At 39.3% G+C, this 18,961-nt stretch overlaps 2 protein-coding genes across 9 annotated transcripts in view; one reads left to right on the top strand and one right to left on the bottom strand.

Moving 5' to 3' along the window:
* CMC1 (C-X9-C motif containing 1) overlaps positions 1-11,793 on the top strand; it is a 66,794-nt gene extending 55,001 nt beyond the window's left edge. For all 6 annotated transcript variants that reach the window (XM_057700198.1, XM_057700193.1, XM_057700195.1 and 3 more), the window contains 2 exons: positions 8,466-8,556; positions 11,527-11,793. In XM_057700198.1, the coding sequence (XP_057556181.1) occupies positions 8,466-8,556; positions 11,527-11,647 (212 nt within the window). In that variant the 3' untranslated portion in view covers positions 11,648-11,793. The remainder of the gene's footprint in view (positions 1-8,465; positions 8,557-11,526) is intronic.
* A 4,041-nt stretch (positions 11,794-15,834) lies between these two features.
* Positions 15,835-18,961, bottom strand: part of AZI2 (5-azacytidine induced 2) — a 30,882-nt gene continuing 27,755 nt past the window's right edge. For 2 of the 3 annotated variants that reach the window (XM_057699708.1, XM_057699707.1), the window contains exons 7-8: positions 18,629-18,747; positions 15,835-16,507 (exon numbers count right to left, since the gene is read on the bottom strand). In XM_057699708.1, the coding sequence (XP_057555691.1) occupies positions 16,095-16,507; positions 18,629-18,747 (532 nt within the window). In that variant the 3' untranslated portion in view covers positions 15,835-16,094. Of the gene's footprint in view, positions 16,508-18,628; positions 18,748-18,961 lie in introns of those variants that run through there. The other variant, XR_009048065.1, reaches the window with a different exon arrangement.

The following is an 18,961-nucleotide window of genomic DNA, read 5'->3' as shown; positions in this document are numbered from 1 at the left end:
ATCCTTCAAAGTATGTTATTTACTCATCAGGTCCTGATTTTGAGAAAGTTTACCTGAGATACTGTCATCTGAAAATACTAGTCTGTGGTTGTGTTTATAGATCCATTTTGCCTTCGTCATCAGAGTCTAGAGTACTGCTTTCAGTTCTTTGCTTTCATCTTCTGATTCATCTAACATGTGGGAATCATCTTTTTGTCAGTTTTCTTTCTTCTGCTATAGGCAATGTATTAGTTTACTATAGCTGCTCTAACAAATTATAAACATTTAGTAACCTAAAACAACACAGAATTGTTACATTACAGTCTGTAGTTCAGAAGTGTGACACAGGTCTTCCTGGGTTAACATCAGGATGTTGGCAGAGCTGTGTTCCCTTCTGGAGGCTCTGTGGGAATGTCCATTTCTTTGCCTTTTTCACTTTCTACAGGGCTTAGTCAGCTCAAGCTGCTATAACAAAAATAAAATAAATGGATGACTCATAAACAACAAAACTTCAGTCTCACAGGTTTAGAGGCCGGAAGTCCTGGATTAGGGCGCCAGCATGTTTGGGTTCCTCTTTTGGGCTACAGACCCCTTGTGTCATCAGGCAAGCCAGCTCTCTCTTGACTCCTAGCAGGACGCCACCCTCCTGACCTTATCTCATCCTACCTACCTCCCAAGGGCCCCACCTCGTAATACCATCACGTGGCAGGATAGTGGGGGCACAGTGGGGTCTCAAAATAATGGATTTTGTGGGGACACCAACATTCAGTCTGTTACAAGGCACCCTGTTTTTTGGCTGGCATTCCTCTTTTTCCATCGTTAAAGCCAGCAAGTTAACCTCCCTCTGACCCTGCCTCCATCATCACGTCTCTTTGTTTTCATCTGTGCCTCCCTCCTGCAGTTTTCAGGACCCTTGTGATTACTTTGGGCCCACCTGGATAATGCAGGATTATTTCCTTATTTGAAGGTCAGCTGATTAGCAACCTTAATTCCCCTTTGCCACGTAACCGAACATAGTCACAGGTTCCAGGGATTAGGATTTGGACATCTTTGAGAGCTATTCTAGCTAACATAATCAGAAAGTGAAAAAAAAATCTCAGATCTCAACTGTGTTCAAGGAAAGCAAAAACCAGAAAGACTACTTTTATGTATTCATGAATGATGATGTAATACATCAGGCTATACAGTAAGAAAACTGATAAAATAATGGTTTATTTCACTGTGGCATCATTCTTCCAGGTGATTCCATCATTTTGTTTTCATATTATTTTAGTTTTTTCTAGCTTAGTTGGGAATAATTGATGAGTCATGAAGAAATAAATTCTACAATAATATAGTAAAATGTTTCAAAATGTAGGAAAAATAAGATCATTAAGAGTTTACATTGTGTCTTAGCTTTATGCAAAGTCACAGTGAACCTATATGGTAATTGCAAGATAGAAATGAGTTTTATGTGTATTGCAAAATGTTTTCTTTGGTTTTTTGGAAGGCCTCTAAGAAAAAATGAAAATCATGAAATATCTTTAAAATACTGGTTAGAACTAGTCATAAAAGAAACTCAGAAATTAAAATTGAGTCCTGTGGACCCTGATCTCCACACAGAGGGTCAGTCTCTTGGGTATTCCCATCTTCCAGTCTCCTCTCTCTCTGCTGGACTCTTAGATACTGGCAGGCCAGTGGTTACCCAGGGCCTCTTTATTTTTCATTATTTTTAATGTGTCAAAACAGTATCTTCCACAAAGCTGAGTGCTTTCTAGGCAGTCTACTTGATGTTTCAGAGGCCCGCCAGCTGGATATGTCTGAAACTCATCCTCACCTTTTCCCCATCTCCCTCCATGGGCTGCAACCAAAACAGAACAACGTCATATGTGTTCCTTTTCTGGTGTTTTTGAGAGATCAGACTGTGCCGTCTGCACCCAGTGCGAAGTGCAGGCATTTGGGTGGCTTGTATGTTACCCCTGTAACTGATACTTCTACTCCTCTGTCTTTTACCTCTTGCCATCTCTTGCTTGGATTATTGTACTTATGTCTTAACCAGTTTCCCTGTTTTTCCCACTCCTGCCTCCCTGCCAGCTCTTCTGGTTCTCTGCAGAAGGAAATCTGATTGTGCCATTCCACTGTGTAAAACCCTTCTGAGGATTTCCATTGCCCTAAACATTGAGCCCTGCCTGCTGGTCCTCCAGCTCCCATCCATCAGCTGACTCAGTGTAAATCATAGCTTACAAGGATGCTCAGTCCCTCTCGGATGGGTTTGGAGTCCCAGTTCTGTGCTTCCACAGCACCCTCCGTGCCTTCTCCTGTCTGAGCAGGTGCCACACTCACCCATTAGTGCTTTTTAATTGTCTGTCTTCCTTGGGGACTGTGTTTTCCCTGTCTTGTTCCGCATGGAAACCCCAGAACCTAGTATAGTGCTGAGCGTGTAGTAAGTACCTGTAAAATGTTTGTTGAATGAATGAATGACTGATATTTTATGAACCTATGGGATAAGTACTGAAAGAATATATGAAAAAAATTAAAATTTTAATTTATTGAATCAGTTAATATCTGTGAAAGCCTGAATTAACTCATTGGATAGTTCCTGGGATGTAATAAGTACAGTGTTAGCTATTATTGTTGTTACTATTATGAAGCCAGAATGTAAGTGACTTTCTTCTTTTTCATTATACTCTGATAATTTAAGAAAAAAATGTTTTGGGATTAACATACACACATTACCATATATACGATAGATAACGAACAAGGACCCACTGTCTAGCATAGGGAACTCTACTCAATACTCTGTGTAATAACTTATATGGTAAAAGAATCTGAAAAGGAATGAGTACATGTATATGTAGAACTGATTCACATTGCCATACACCTGAAACTAACACATTGTAAATCAACTATATTCCAATATAAAAGAAAACAGAAAAAAAATATTTGCAGTTAGATCTCTTTTCTTAAACGTTGTGACAGCATGATTTGGTGATTTCCCATCTGCAGTATTTTCGATTTACCTTTGGAAACGGAAACATTTTGAAGGTGTGAGTGCAGTGAAGAAACCAGTGTTTCAGTGACTGTGTCTCGTAAAAGATGAGGTGGCTTCTGCGTGTTATGTTTTCCACTGAAGCATTAGTTTTGTGGCTCTCTTGAAAAATTGTCTGTGGAATTTTGTTGTTGTTAAATGTTTGCTGGCAGATACTGATATACTTTTTGCAACTAAATTGAACTTGTTCTAAGTAGCTTCTCATGCAGCCTACAATTATTTATAATATTTGGCTTTTTTGTAGGTTGGATTGGATTGAATTCTTTCTAAAAGTCATACTACTGGTATCATGGACTCAAAGTCTGCAAAGAGATCTTAGTTTCATTACTAAATTTTATAAACAAATGTACATAAATCAGGGCTGTTTACAAACTGTTTCCCATGAACTTCATGAAATACTGTCGGTTGTACAGATAGTGTGCTTTGTGGCCCATGGCCGTGGCTGCCCTCGCTGAGCAGCCATTAGTAGGGAGAGGAGGACATGTGCCCTTGGTCCTGGCCTTCACCGCTGCACAAGACACTGGTGAGCTCAGCACCCAGGGGCCTTTCCCCCGACGGCTTCCAGAAGGCTCCTCACGCAGGCCTTCACTTAGAAGATAGCTTCTCCTGGGAAAATTAGCTTTAGATTTCAATTTCTATTATAAATCTAAAACTCACAGACCCCTTCCTCTGAAGGAAAATCTTGGGAAAAGTTGACATCTATCTAGACCCTCCCCAAACTGTATCATTTAAACACCTCTTCTGATTCAGTAACTGGTCCAAAAATCATTTGTACATTGTTTCAAGTACATCTCTGTTTTTATTCTTATCTAGTTCTCTGTAAGGAAGCAATTTCATGCTTAAGAGTTCCAGTTGTAGAGCTGCTGATGTACTTTGAATTTAGGGTGATTTAAAAATCTGCCTACAAAAAAAAAAAAAAAAATCTGCCTACTACCTTTGTTTAATAAGCAAGACCTCCTAAATCTTTCCTTTAGATTAAACCGAAGTTCCAGACTTAAAAGTGAAACCATCAAGATGGTGGTTTAGTCACGGAAATATCCACAGAGCTTATATGTTAAAATTCTATTGGTACCCAGATGGAGTTCTGCCTTTTTGTAATGTTGGAAACAAAATAGGTACTTGATAAGTACTTTACTGATTGAGGAAATAAAAGTACTAGAAAGTTAGAAATAAGTGCTGTGTCTAAAGATTGTTGTGTAAAAATTCATAAGCTCAGAATTTTTTAGAAAATTTAATTTAGTGGAATTATAAAAGGAGTGGTTCTGGTCAGAGATAAGAAATGTTGGAATAATTTCTTTTAATCTGGTATGTGTTTAAATTGTCATCTCTCATTGAATGCTTTAGTTTTACCTGGATGACTGTGTTTGCAAAATAATACATTGTTGGAAACTGACTAAATGAAAAGTGTGGAAGGTCAGTGTTTCTGCTCCCATGCATTAACAGAAGATGAGCCTTGTCCCTCATCCTTGCCTTAATCAGGAAACCTTATCATTGGCGGTTATTTAAATATTAAAATATATTCAGAAGTTCCATAAATTAAATGAGTGAAAAGCAGTGAATTCCAAACCATTTCTTTCTCTTACTGCTTTTATATGGAGGCTCCCCAAGTTTCTTCTTATATAGACTGGAAGTTATATAGACTTCTTGTACTTAATTACAGTATGGTTATTTTGCCCATTGTCTTAGGTGACTCAGAGAAGACTTTATCTTTCTGTTTTCCCTAGCTTCACTTGATCCAAATTTTATCATGCTCACAGAATATTTTTTCCAATAATTTATTATATGATATTAAGCGGTTTCTTTCAGAGAAATGAGGGTTTACAAAAGAAAGATAGAATTTCATGTTCTTGATATTTTAAAATGTCTTGAATGCTGTCTTTAAGCACATTTCTTTAAAGTTTGGAATAACTTTTAATCATCTCTCTACTCTCACCGTTTATTGATATTTGTTTGCATTATCTTAAGATATATGTAAGTGAATGAAAGTTCATTTTTGTAGTCTTTAATGGTGAATCATTTATTTATATACAGGTGTACATGCTCTCTAACACTTAATATTGAGAGGTGGAAGCGATTTAAATTGGGCTTGTTTCAGAATACCATCCTAGAAGTCAGCTGGCAACACCACTGTTACATGAATGTTTGCTAATGTGGTTTGAAAGAAGGATCCTCATTAAAATCTTGTTGCTAAACAAGTGACAGAAACCTTAGAAACAGCTTGAGGCTTCAGGCCAGTCACAGTTACTCCTGAAGAGGTCTGGACAAGTGTGAAAATACAGAGACTGTGCCTTTATTGTAATCAGAACACATAAATGCTATCTGGAGTCAGTTTCCTGCTCGAGGACATTTTTAGTCATATTAGGGAAAACAAATCTTTACATACGTCAATGCCTAAGCATTCTGTTGTGAATTTGTCAAGTGTAGAAGTACTGGGTATGTGAAATTCAGAAAGTGTGCTTTTGGTAATAGCTCCAGTGTTTGTGTTTTCCGGAAAGGGACTGGGGTTTGGTCAGCTAGCACATGTTCATGAGGTCAAGTCCATGATGCTCGTGACCTTTCTGTAGATGTGATCTGTGTGAGCTGGATGACCAGGTCTCTGAGTGACTGTGAGGCTGCATTTCAATTTCATTGTCAAACATTTAGTCACTTCTGGATTAACTTTATTTTCACATTCCCTTTGGAGGTTGCTCCTGTTTTAATTCTTACCTAGGGTCATCACCCTTGCCTCCAGGAAGGCAGGTCTTAACCGCAGGCTGTATGGAGAGCAGTTCCATGTAGGGATGCTAATGGCTTTCCAGAGTGGAAGTTAGTGGACTTTTTGGTAACCTTGTGGCCCCGGCTCAGGACCTCTGATAAGAACGAGTGATTGATCGTAAGTCAGCTTTGCCTTTTTGGGTCGTAGGGGGTCCTCATCAAAGGACACAGGAAGTCGCCTTGCTCTCATTTGGCCCACGTGCCCAGCTCATCAGCACAGGGACAGCAAGAACATTTGTAGTTGAGTGAAAAAGATGCCTGATGAGGTTCAGGACTCAGAGCAAACAGTGGCAGTTCTGAGACCGGTGAACAGCGAGCTGACAAGCCTGTGCTCTGAGCTGGAGCATCCCTGCCCCACCGTGTGTGACCAGACAGCGCACCATTTGAAGTCAGGTTCCCTCCCACATCAGCCATTTTTGCTCCCATCACCCTCATCCTGCAGACTGAGTGGTGAGGCTGCAGGCAGGCTTGGACGTCCGTGCCGTAGGCCTCTTGGTCTAGCACAGCCCGTTGAAGGAGTTTCTCGTGCATTTACAAATTTCAGTTGTTTTCAGTTTGCTTGTGGTTTAAAACCACTTTTGTTACACATTATGCGTCTTCATGGAGACTCTTGAAATCAGCTGCTTGCTTTAAGATGATTATACATTTTATTCCTTAGTAGCTGAAAGGGTAACAGCACTCAAGAAAAGAGGGGAATCCTGAAAATTTTGTACTAAAAGAGTTATAAAAGCTATTCTCCAGGTTCTCTTGTGAGGATGATGTCATAGTTTAAGGTCTGACATGGACATGGTTACAAATTGGAGGTGGCCAGGGCAGGGACTAGAGCCCCCAGTGGGCAGGAGAAGGACCAGAACAGTTCAGGAGGGTCGCTGCCAAAGCAGGGGAGCCCTGTGCACTGTCTTGAGGAAGGGCTGAGGAGGGACCTGATCTGACCCAAAGCAGACCTGGCAGAGAAGCAGGGGGCCCCACTGTGGCTGGCCTCTGGCACCAGGGTTTTTTGGGTTGGTGGTCCTGAGAAGACAGGATATCAAGGGGCCAGTTTAAAAGGCAAACTACCAGAACGGAAATGTGATAGAAAGCCGTTTGGGTTTTCTGAGTTATTTCAGAGTTGACTCAGGAATGGGATGGGAGCCTTGTTACCAGAAGTGAAGGACCATGGGAGGTTGTCTGAAAGAAAGCGGGTAGGTAACTTGATGCAATCAGAAGACACACAGAAACTGGACCCCTGAGGCCTGCGTCTGGACACTCCCCTTACTCTTCCTATTCAATTCTTCTAGAATATACTTTTTTTTTTTTTAATTGAAGTATAGCTGATTTACAACATTGTTACTTTCTGCTGTATAGCAAAGTGATTCAGTTATACATACACATATATATACTTATTAAAATATTCTTTTCCATTCTGGTTTATCAGAGGATGTTGCATATAATTCTCTGTGCTGTACAGTAGGATCTTGTTGTTTATCCATAGAATATAATCTTTTTCTCTATAGGCAGACCTTGGAGATGCTACGGGTTTGGTTCCAGACCACTGCAACATAGTAATATCGCAATAGAGCGAGTCACACAAATTCTTTGGCTCCCTACTGCATTTAAAAGTTATGTTCACACTACACTCTAGTCTGTTAAAGTGTCCAATAGCCTTATGTCCAAAAAAAGAATGTACATGCCTCAATTAAAAACTGCTTCATTGCTAGAAAATGCCAACCATCATCTGAGCCTTCAGCGAGTTGTAATCTTTTTGCTGGTGGAGGGTTTGGCTTTGGTGTTGGTGGCTGCTGACTGATCAAGGTGGGTTTGCAGAAGGTTGGGTGAATTTCTTAAAATAAGACATCAATGAAGTTTGTTGCATCGAAGGACTTGTCCTTTAATGAACAATTTCTCTGTAGCCTGCATTGCTGTGTGATAGCATTTTGTCCGCAGTAGAACTGCTTTCAAAATTGGAGTTAATTCTCTCAAACCCTGCCTCTGCTTTACCAACTAGGTTTATGTAATATTCTAAGTCCTTTGTTGTCATTTCAACAAGTTTTATAGCATCTTCAGTAGGAGTAGATTCCATCTCAAGACACCACTGTCTCTTGCTCATCCATAGAAGCGACTTCTGCTCTGTTCAAGTATTATCAGGAGATGCAGCAAATCATTCCCATCTTCAGGCTCCACTTCTAATTCCAGTTCTCTTGCTATCTTCTCCGTTTAGGCAGTTAAAATAATAACGTCAAAGATCACTGATCACAGGTTGCCATAGCAATTTTATTAATACTGAAAGAGTTTGAAATATTGCAAGAATTACCAAAATATGACGCAGATGTGAAGTGAGCAAATGCTGTTGGAAAAATGGTGCCGATAGACTTGTTCGAAGGAGGGTTGCCACAAACCTCCAATTTGTAAAAAACGCAGTGTCTGCAAAGCAGGAGAATGCAGTACAATGAAGTCTATCTGAATTAGAAATTCTACTTAATGTCTGCATTTCACGTGTCTCTGTGAAGCCACCTCTTTACCTCAGAGGTCCCCTCTCCCTCCTTTCAAATCCACAGAGTAAAGGACTTTATTCTGCCTTTTATTCATGTGCATGTCTTTTGCAGAGCATGTACTGTGTGCCAAGCACAATCTAGGTAATAGATGTTAAATGAATGTTTAGACCCGTTAAAAATTATAGTGATGTAATTACAAGGCATTTTCTTTTCTTCCAAATTTTTTATTTCAGATTTCACTAAATGTTGCAAGGACTCTGGAATCCTTATGGTAGTAAAATGCCAGAAAGAAAATTCTGCATTGAAGGAATGTCTAACCACTTAGTAAGTAGTTATCTTCGCCATTTGTGCTCCTGTGTATGTGTGTGTATAGTATGTGTAGTAGGTAAGAGTATGTTATTTCACTCATGACATGTAATATATTCTTTGCTTCCCCCCACCAAATTTCTCATATTGTTGGCTGAGTCTAAAATTTTGATTTGTTAAAGATCCTTGTAAGAAAAGTGATACAACATACTTATGAAGGATCTTTTCAAGTTTTGTGTGTTTGTCAGCATTTTATCTGATTAAAATATTAGGTCAGTGACAAAAATACATGATTCTTCATATGATTTAATAAATTCCTTTTCATGAACATGTTAATGTATAGAATATTTCATAGCTGGGTTATGGTTATCTTTTCTAATGAAAAGTTACGTTTGCCAGCCTTGGGATCTTTTGGATTAATATAATTTAACTTCTAGGAGAGTTGCAATAAATCAGATGAAGGCTATAAAGGTAAACTTAGATTTTTGAAATTAAATTACTTTTAAAACTAATTCTTAAATGTCATGTTCACTAATATTCTGTTGTAGTTCCTTGAATCTTAAAGTAAAAATATGCAGAGGTCTTTGAATGCAGCTGCTTTCTGCTCATCTCCCCACATTTTATCACCCACATTATTGACAGGCGTGGATGCAGTGCTTTAGTGAGTAGGGAGCTGGTAGTTGTCCATGTTAGTTTTGGTGAGCCCTTCCTTCCTTCTGTACTCTGCTCCCCTAGCCTGCAAAGCATCTATGTCAGGATGGTTTGATATTTTGTAGGCAATTAGATAAAAAAAAAGTGGTGATTATCTGAATCTTAAATTGTTTTCTTTTTTGATAACAAATAATGTATACACGAATTTATAGACTCTTTTAGACTACGGAATCTCTACAATTATAGACAAGGAAACATACTCCAAGTTCACGTCTTTTCTTAAGTTAATAATAAATAAAAACAATTCTAATAGCTGCTCTCTTTTATGAGCCCAGACCTACCCTAACTGTTTAACTATGGAGAAATTAAGAGTTCTGGTCCCTAGAGCTCCCAGGAGATGTTGAATGAGTAGATGAATTTCTTACACATTTTTGTGACTGAATTTGTTAAATTCCCTTTTGTACCTTGATGAAAGGATTTTGACACCTCGGTTTCAGTCATCATAGGGACTCATTACTCTTAGTTGGGATGGAGCAGCACTAGAGCCAGGAGCAGGGGCCGTGGGGAGGGTCCCCCGGATGTAGCTCCCTGTATGACCCATGCAGGGTCCTCACTGTCAGGTGGGGTGATTATTCCTCACTTGGAAACACATCATCCCAGTGCTGGGCACATAGGAGGTACTATGTACTCAGTAAATGTTAGCTCTTTTTAAAAATTTGTGTTATTTGTTAGCTTTTGTTATCTGAATATTAATCATTAGCATATCCTGCCATCTCTCGCCCCCTAGAGATGAAGGAGAAGATAACAGGTCCTAGTCCATCCTGAGGGGCAAGGGGAGGCTGCTCCCATTTAGAAGAGACAGGAGCAAACAGAGAGGAGTGACTGACATTTGCAGAAAGGAAATGAGAGCTATTGGGAAGAATTTCACTTGACCTAAAGTCTCAACATACTCTAAGAAATACTGCTTTTTCTTCTTTGCATAAGCAGACCTCTGCTTTACTTACTGTTGACATTCCATGGGTGGAACCACTATCCTCTCTCATCTCCACCTGGTGACACTCTGAAACAGTTCTGTGTTCTTTTTTTTCTCCGTTTCATCTCACTCGTCCCTCAATAAACCGTAGTCTGGCTTCTGTTCTCATTCCACTGGAACTGCTCTTCCCGGAGGTTCCAGTGAGTGTCTTTTCTGTCCTTTCTCTGATACTTGACCCCTCTCTGGAAACCCCTGAAAGTCCCTTCCAGCTGGCTTCCCTAGTTATGCTCTTTCCTGTCTCCCCAGCATCTCTACCTACTTCTTCTCCACCCTTTCTTCCTTAACCTTTCCTTAAAGCTGGTTCCCAAGTTCTCTTCTCCCTCTTAAATCTGAGAAAGCTCAGTTTGAACTCATGGGATTAGGCTGCTTCCTATGGGTCATGGAATTTCTGCTTCCCTCTGCTGATCCCAGACTGAACTCAGCTCCTTTGACTCCTGCCTCGTGTCTTTGTGAATTCTAGTTGTCTCGGATCTAGAATCTTCCTGGTCTCCTAACTGTTGATTTCATCTCCTAAATCTCCCCCAGATCCACTTTGCTTCTTATCATCAGAGCTGCGCCTCCTTTGGCTCAGGTCCTCCTCCTTTCCTGTCTGGATTGTTGTACTAGCTTGTTTCCTGGACACTCTTGCTGCCCCCTGTAGCCTATCTGCCACACGCTGTCAGGTTCATCTAAGGCACAGAACTTGATCTTATGGTTACTTTGCGAATCCCATTCAGGGTAGACGTGACTTCTGGGGGTCATGCATGGATTGCCATGAGTTGACCCTCCCCATTCCAGCATCTCAGGCCCTTTCTCCTGCGCATAATCTACTGTTGCGGTACCAGTCTACTCCTGCTTCTTCATGCATCACCGTTTTTCCTCATTGGTGGGCTTTTCCACATGTGCCTTCTATGTGGATTTCTGTTGGTCCCTCAAAATGCAGCTCAAACGTCTCCCCCTGACAGCTCCCCTTTCCCCACTCTGCCCCGTGTTTCCATGGTGCACTAGGCCACAACTGCCGTAGTACTTTGTGTACATGATTGTGATTCAGTCTTGTCTGCTCTCATGGGCCCCTGAGGATGGATGCCCTGCTTCCCATTGTCCTATCCTGGGACATTGTTATTCAAAAAAGTACCATTAGGTCTTTTTTTTTTTTCTTTAACTAATTTGGTAGCCTAATGTTTACAATGAATTTCTGACCATTACTAAAGACTTGCTTCTAAAGATTGTGCCTGACAAATTAGATATCTGAATTTATTGTTAAAGTAAGCTTATATGCTTGCAAAGTGATTCACTTTAAAAGATTTACATTTTCCTTCTTGTAGCTATAAAGATCCAGCCTTTTATGAAGAATGCAAAATGGAATACCTGAAGGAAAGGGAAGAATTCAGAAAAACTGGAATTCCTGCCAAGAAAAGGCTGCAGAAGCTTCCCACAAGCATGTAGACAAATATTCAAATGATACTCAGGAATCCAATGTTCTTGGAAATCACGATCACCTGAGATGATGGACTCAAGGAAGTGTGTTTCCTTTATCCTTAATTATGGAAATAATTTTATCTGAAATAAAGATTTTTTTTTTAAACTTCAAAGTTAAGTTTATTGAATGGGATAGGAGTAAGTAGGGAAATGGGACATCATTTGCCTGGTCATAATGGGTTTTTCATAAATGTTTCCACAACTATAGTTCTCTAACAGTGATACTGATTTTGAGGTTTCCGCATGAATCTTACTCATCCACATATAGACTAATTATGGGGCCAGAAGTAACCAAAGGAAAGCAGGAATGGACAGCCTTCAAAGCAGTTAATAACTCAGCAGTATAGCAGGATGGTCATGAACCTGGCACCACTGAGGATGAACTGAGAATCTCAGGTAAACAGAGTATGTAGAACGGAGCCTTGGACATGGTAAATGCACTTGAATGGGTATTAGTAGTAGTAAAAGCTTATTTGGAAACATAGATGAGGAGAGAAGTGCTTATACATGAATTAGTTTTACTTCTTTAATAGAAAATTTCCTAAAATGCAATAACATTCCTTGACCTGTTAATTCTGCTACTGAAAATAATCTTTTTAAAAGTCTTCTAAGGATGAATGACCATTCTGTAACACAGTAATGGATTCAGGAACTAGTATAACAAATTTCTGTCCCAATGAAGTAATTTGGTCCCAGGTTGAGCTTTTATATTAAAAGTTGCTCTTTTTTCTTATGAGCTGTTAACCCTTCACCACCGCCATTGCAGTGAGTTTCCAGGTAGTAAAATTTATATGTATTTACATAGTTCTTATTAAAATCACAAATAGAAATTCCTACCTACTGCTTTGTGATGACCTAGAGGGATGGGATAGGGAGGGTGGGAGGGAGGCTCAAGAGGGAGGGGGTTTGGGGATACATGTATAAATATAGCTGATTCACTTTGTTGTACAGCAGAAACACAACATTGTAAAGCAATTATATTCCGATAAAGATGTATAAAAAATTAAAAAAAGAAATTCCTACCTACTAGGGTAAGATTTAACTTAGGCCCCAATGCCATGAAACAGATCTGAGATCGAATTAAAATAGGACCCTAAAGAACCCATGCGATGTTCAAGTTCCACACTTTGCTCTTGAGTAGACCACTCAAAGAACTACTTGACTCTTACTTGAAACCCAAAGAGACCACATTTTCCAGGTACGTAGATCAAAAGGAGGGAGACGACAGGAGCAGACAAGCAAAGCAGATGCAGCCAGAGACCACACGGCATGGGGATAAACAAGTCCATCCTCCTCTGGGGGCCTTCTGCTATTGGTGCATTTCCTAGAGCATAGGAATTTGTTTTTAATGACTGAAATGAAGAAAGGGCAAAATGGTTACTTTAAAAAGCTACTAAAAATATACAACCTGTGGTTTATTCTATAATTTTAGTTAGAGGGGCCAGCTTCATTTTTATAGGGAAAATTCATCTATGTAGCTGTCACTTCCCCACAGGTGCTAGACAGACTAGGGTATACAGTATAAACGTGTCCACCACATGCATTGTGCTCTGGGGAATCCGTGCCTGTCCTCGCAGCTCTCCCTCTGGCTGGTGCCCCTGCCTCGACCATGTCCTGCATGTCCACCTGCGCCTCTGCTGACACGCTCCTGTTCAGGGACAGGCCAGATCCTCCGTATGAAGCCATCCTTGTTATTTATTTTTTTATAAATGATCAGCTCTTAGAATAAAAGCGTTCGGGGACATTCCATGATTATACTATATCATATATCAACACAGCACAGAATTTGGTTCCTAGAATTAAATTCCTAATTCAATTAATTGAACTACCCTTACCATCTGCCTTTGCCAGATAGCGCTTTTGGATGAGACCATGACTCTTTTCACAGGATCCAGTCCTTTAGTGTGGGGGTATGCACAGCAGGAGTAAGCGGTGGGCAAGTGAGCTAAACCTCACCTGTTGCTCCCCATCGCTCACATTACCACCTGAACCGCCTGCCCCCACCCCCCCAATTTCCCTGCCCCCCATCTGTGGAAAAATTGTCTTCTGAAACTGGTCCCTGGTGCCAAAAATGTAGGGGACCTCTGCTTTAGTGCTTGAAGTCTGAACTTTCCCCTCTACTCTGGTTCTCATGTTCCACAGAGGTACGTCCCTGCTCTACTTATGAATTAGGTTCCATTTTAACAGAACCTCAGTTTCCTAATTTAGAGAAAATGTAACTTCTATTTTAGCTAATGGGGGGTGGGTCCAGAGGCTTTTGTTGTTATTTTCCATGTTTTCAACTCTGTTGAGTTATGGATGTGCTGAATTGGGTTATCCTTATAAAAATCTGGAGATCACAGAAATTTTCAAGGGAAGTCCTTTGGGGCAAGTTTCAGCTAGTGTGAAACAAGTCAACAAAATTTTCCATTTTAAATAAACGACAGACGGGCCATTCTCTCACTTCTCTTTGAATCTTACCAATAACAGAAATGATCATGAAGTGTACATTTAAAAATTTGTGACTGGGAAAAATTCTTTTGGTTACTCTTTCCTAAACAGTTTCACATCATTTGTTTTAGCACTTTAAACTGTCAAGAATATCAACCGATTTTCTAGTGCATCTGTTTGATAGCTGCCCAACTGTTTAGGTGCAGAAGTTGGTTTAACGAGACAAATGAATCAGATTAACAACTAATAATTAGTACATGATCCTGGAATATTTAGGCAAGGACAATATTTCACATCCACTTCAATTTCAAACAAAAATAATTTATTTTAAGTAAACAATGTTGGCATTGTTCAAAACACTAATCAAGCCATTATGTCATACAACTTATTTTCTTTATAAAGGAAAATTCCCAATCTTGGTTTTAAAAAGGCAAACCAGTAAGCTACATTAGAGATCAGATGTGATGTACAGCCTATGCAGCCACATGAGAAATAGTTTCTGCTGCTTTGTTATTACACAGGTAGTTGCTTTCTTCCGCTGAAGCCTGGAGTCTTGTATTTGTTTTATGCATATTGGGTTTTGTTCTATTACTTGGCAGGAGATCGTACTCCCTTGAGTCAGCTGTGTTCATTGGTCAGAATAAATTCCAGCATCTGACACCAACTCCATTAATCACAGACAAGCCTGAATAAGTGAATAAGATAATAGAAAGACGGAAGTATCTGGTGAATGGTGAACACTGTTTATACATGTATGCCATTCAGTTAATGTAGGAGATTTGAAATATTCTTTTGAGTCCAAGGTGTTTGAAACTGTCTATCAAAAAAGATAAAGGCCTTCTACATGAAATGCTTTATCTCAGGCAAAAGCTGTAGGAACCAAGACCTATATTATATTCTTAATACTACCACCCTGAAAGAATACAAAGAAATTTCCATATGAAGCCATCCTTGTTATTTCTTTACTTGTTTATAAATGATAGGCTCTTAAAATCAAAGCGTTTAGGGACTATATCATATATCAATACAGCACAGAATTTGGTTCCTAGACTTCCTAATCAATTAAAAACCAGTTTCTCAATAAGTAAACCACTACGTTTCAAAACAAAGTCAAACAAATAAGCTGCTCTACGTAACAAGCAGGTGTAAACCCTTTGAAGAAAATGGCTTTATACAGTTACACACCCACTGGAATTTTCACTGTAGCACTGAAGGACAGATTTGACTGAAGCCTTTGTGAAGCTATTCCTACTTCTAACTGGATAACATATATGACGAACAGTTTATTCACACACCACATGGTTTTTCAACTATTTCATCACTTTTTTTCAATTAAGACTTAAGGGATGTACCAGGACAGAGTTGGCTTCAATGAGCAGGTCATTTCAAGTCTTAAAATCCAAATTACAACTTTAAATTTTATCAACATTGTGATTAAAAAATGATTTTAAATCTTAAACTTTGAGACACAATAGCACATATTGATGGAATAATCCAGATACTATTGTTCCACTATAATAATTTTCTCATCTTTATGCATTATAAGGTCAGCAGAAATATAACCTATTCACATTGCCATTTACTGCTTTATGCAACTTAATGATTTTTCTGATATAATGGTCTCCTTTATGAATTAGGCATTTCACATGCTTTGTAACACTATGAAAACTTTCAATTCCATTCTTCATGTGAGAGGCAGAAATTTATAATTATAATCAAAGGTAGAGTTGTCATTTTGAAACACCTTAGGTTTATTATTAACTAGCAACACATATCTCATTCTCAGCCACAATATGGAGAGGGGGGGTGTTCTTTCATACTGAAAAATCAACTACGTAATATGGTACATTATGTGCAAATGTAAATACTGAAGAACTCTGCAAAAGTTTAATCAAAATCTGTTTTCAGTTTGTTGATGATTTCCCAAGAAAACCACTGAGGGAGACACGGCAACCTGGTGAGAACATCATGAATCTCTTCAGCATCAGTGTTTATAATGGCAGTTCTGATTATACTGATCCAAGTAATGCAGGGGTGGCAGGTTAGGTGAAGGCAAAGGTTTATTCTTAGTTTCCCCAAATGCTGTCTCACTTGATTTAGGAGGGCTTGGAAACACCCACGAATTATCTTCCAGAGAATTTCTGCCGTAAGAGTTGTGCTCCTGAAAGTCTGTGCCATCGTGAGCAATGGCTTGTTCGTGATCTGTCCACGACTGGAGAACCGCTCTCTCTGATAAAACCTTTGCATCTCCTGGTAAAGGGGAAGACGTGGCATGACAAAGAGTTTTGCCGTTTGGTGAGAGAGGCATGTGTCTTTTGTACGTTGCAGTAAAATTCGTCAAGTGCAGTTTTGTGCTGTCTTTCCCCAGGTCTTCCCCGCATCCTGCTGGGGAGCAAGCTGGAAAGAAAGCACAAGCTAAGCGTCAGCTGTCCTGGCATTCATGACCATAAAATAGTAAACACTTCGTTAACTGGGTTGATTCTAGAACTGAAAGTGGACACTTCCAAGTTAGTGCCGAGCACTGTGGCACTGAGACTTAAAGAAGGTGACAGGTGGACCTCAGTTCCAATCCTGGGTCAGCTGTTTACCGACAGGGGGACACTTGACTGCTCCAGGTGTCACTTCTCTCATCTGCAAAATGGACACAGTAATCTTGTCCCACCCATATCACAGTGAACATGAAGAAATTCCTATTTTAAAAAGCTGGAAACCAATTCAGTTAAAATACAAGTAAAGACCCTATTCCTGGCTCTTAATGTGGCTGGAGAAGGCTTGCAGAATGTCTGTGTGTCAGTGGAAATTAAGAAAGCTATTCTTCAGTTTTAACAAATTTGTTAGGTATACTCCTTAGCTTAGTCAAATCTATTTTCCATAGGTGGTCCAAAAGTAAATTTTTTCAGAAACAATTACACTGTGAACTGGTGAGAGCCAACTGAAGTTTAATATATATTAAAAGGCTTTTATGGATAAAACAGCTTAAATTAAAAGGTATAAAATCATTTGGTTTCTTGTAAAACAAATATAATGGTACAGGTAAATTCTGCTATGGTCACAACATAGGTCAAGTTAAAAAAAAAAGGTTTAGTAACATACAATGGCTTAGGAAACAGACCTACTCCAGCTACTGTTCAGCCACAGAAGACACAAAGCAAGTATGCGCTTCCCTCCCTCTGCATGCAACCTGCCCCAGGCAGCAAGGCAAATTCACCCTCAGCCAAAATGGACACCAAGTGAAGCCAAGGCTTGACTCTAGTTTTAAAGGAGAAAGAAACTGAATAACATTATAAGATAAGCTCTTTGCCCTTTTTCTTGGGAACAGGTAACAGTGCTCAGTTTCTGGACAGGGTGACATGTCCAGAGAAAAGGTGACCTGGGCTTCTCTCTGTCCACTCCGCAAAGCACTGAGTTCTATGTGGAAAGTGGTGGCCCCAGGCCTGGCACTGTCGTAGGGAACATGCTAGAAACTTACGGTTCAAAGCACAAAAAGACTGATCACTCACAAGCTCAGAAGAGACACAATGAGCCATTTCCAAATAAGGAGAGAGCATTTCTTCTTTATTATTTTTTGGAAGTTCTATTTAGTATATAAGACTCACACTGAAAATTCATTGAAAAATTACTGTCTCTTTTTTAAGAGAGGTCTTATTTCTATCATCAACTTAAAGCTGTCTCATACGTAACTCTGGCCCTTGGAAAACCTGAGGACAAATGAACCATAAACTAAGTTGGGGCCTGCCAAAGCATCTTTAATTAGTTTGCCTGATTCATAACTAACTCTAGAAACAGAAAGGAATTCTGAATTTAGTTTTCTGTCCCAAGGTGCAACATCCCCCTCCCCCACAATAAACATTCCTGAGAACTATTTATAAAATAATTCTCTTGTGCCCTCTTTAGGGACAATGTGAGGTACAAATAATTTTAAATTGATGCTTTTTAAAAAAATTAAAAGTCACATTCTCATTCCTTTAAAGTTTAGGGCATTCAAATTTACACAACTTTACAGAAACAACTATTATGATCTAGTCTCTATTGAAAACAATCTATCCTTCATGGAAAGAAAAATTAAGTTTATAAAAAATGAAAATAACCAAATGAATCAGAGTTATCTTTCTGAAAACAATTTAGAGAGCTAGGTCTTTGGCATATTCTGTAGCACTGGAATGAAAATAGCTTTTGGTGTCTTTTTATTTTTTTTAAATATACGAAGAAGTTGTGGTAAAAGGTCAACTAGAGCAAACTTAACACCTCAGCCTTGAACACACAAGCAACACTTGGCTGAGAAAAAAGCCACAAGGGGAAAAGAATACAGTACTGAAGAAACACACATCAGCAACACCTTTATGTGTGAAGTTGACCGGTATGAGGCTGAAGCCAGAGCAGAGAATGGGTGGCTGTGAATAGACTACATATACTTTGGCTTATCAAACTCATTTGATGAGATTTCGATAAGATACGATAGCGAGTTGCTCTTCGAGCAGTTTGGCTGGAATCAGTGGTTTCCGGCAAACCCTGACTTGCCTTTCTTGATTGCAGTTGAGGTTTTCAGCTTTCTTAGTAGTTCAGCTTGTACTTGAGTCACCAGATGTAAATTAGACATTTCTCTCTTCAGTTCCCAGTATGTACTTTGCATGTTATCACTGAAATACAGGATTTAAGAGAAAAAAAAAAAGTTAATTGTTGTTATTCTCTGTGGACAGAAGGGAATAACTTTAAAACAGAAATGAGCTTATCTGCATTTCTGCACAAATTAGTTTTGAAATAATATAAACAAAACTTCCTCATTAAATAATTGAAATATTTAATTAGAGCACTGTAACAAGTGAAAAAATCTTATTCACAATAACACTGACC

This window comes from Hippopotamus amphibius, chromosome 11, assembly GCF_030028045.1.
Source record: "Hippopotamus amphibius kiboko isolate mHipAmp2 chromosome 11, mHipAmp2.hap2, whole genome shotgun sequence".
NCBI lineage: Eukaryota > Metazoa > Chordata > Mammalia > Artiodactyla > Hippopotamidae > Hippopotamus > Hippopotamus amphibius.
The sequence above is the reverse complement of the archived record's forward strand: the minus strand, read 5'-3'. Positions and strand labels throughout refer to the sequence as shown.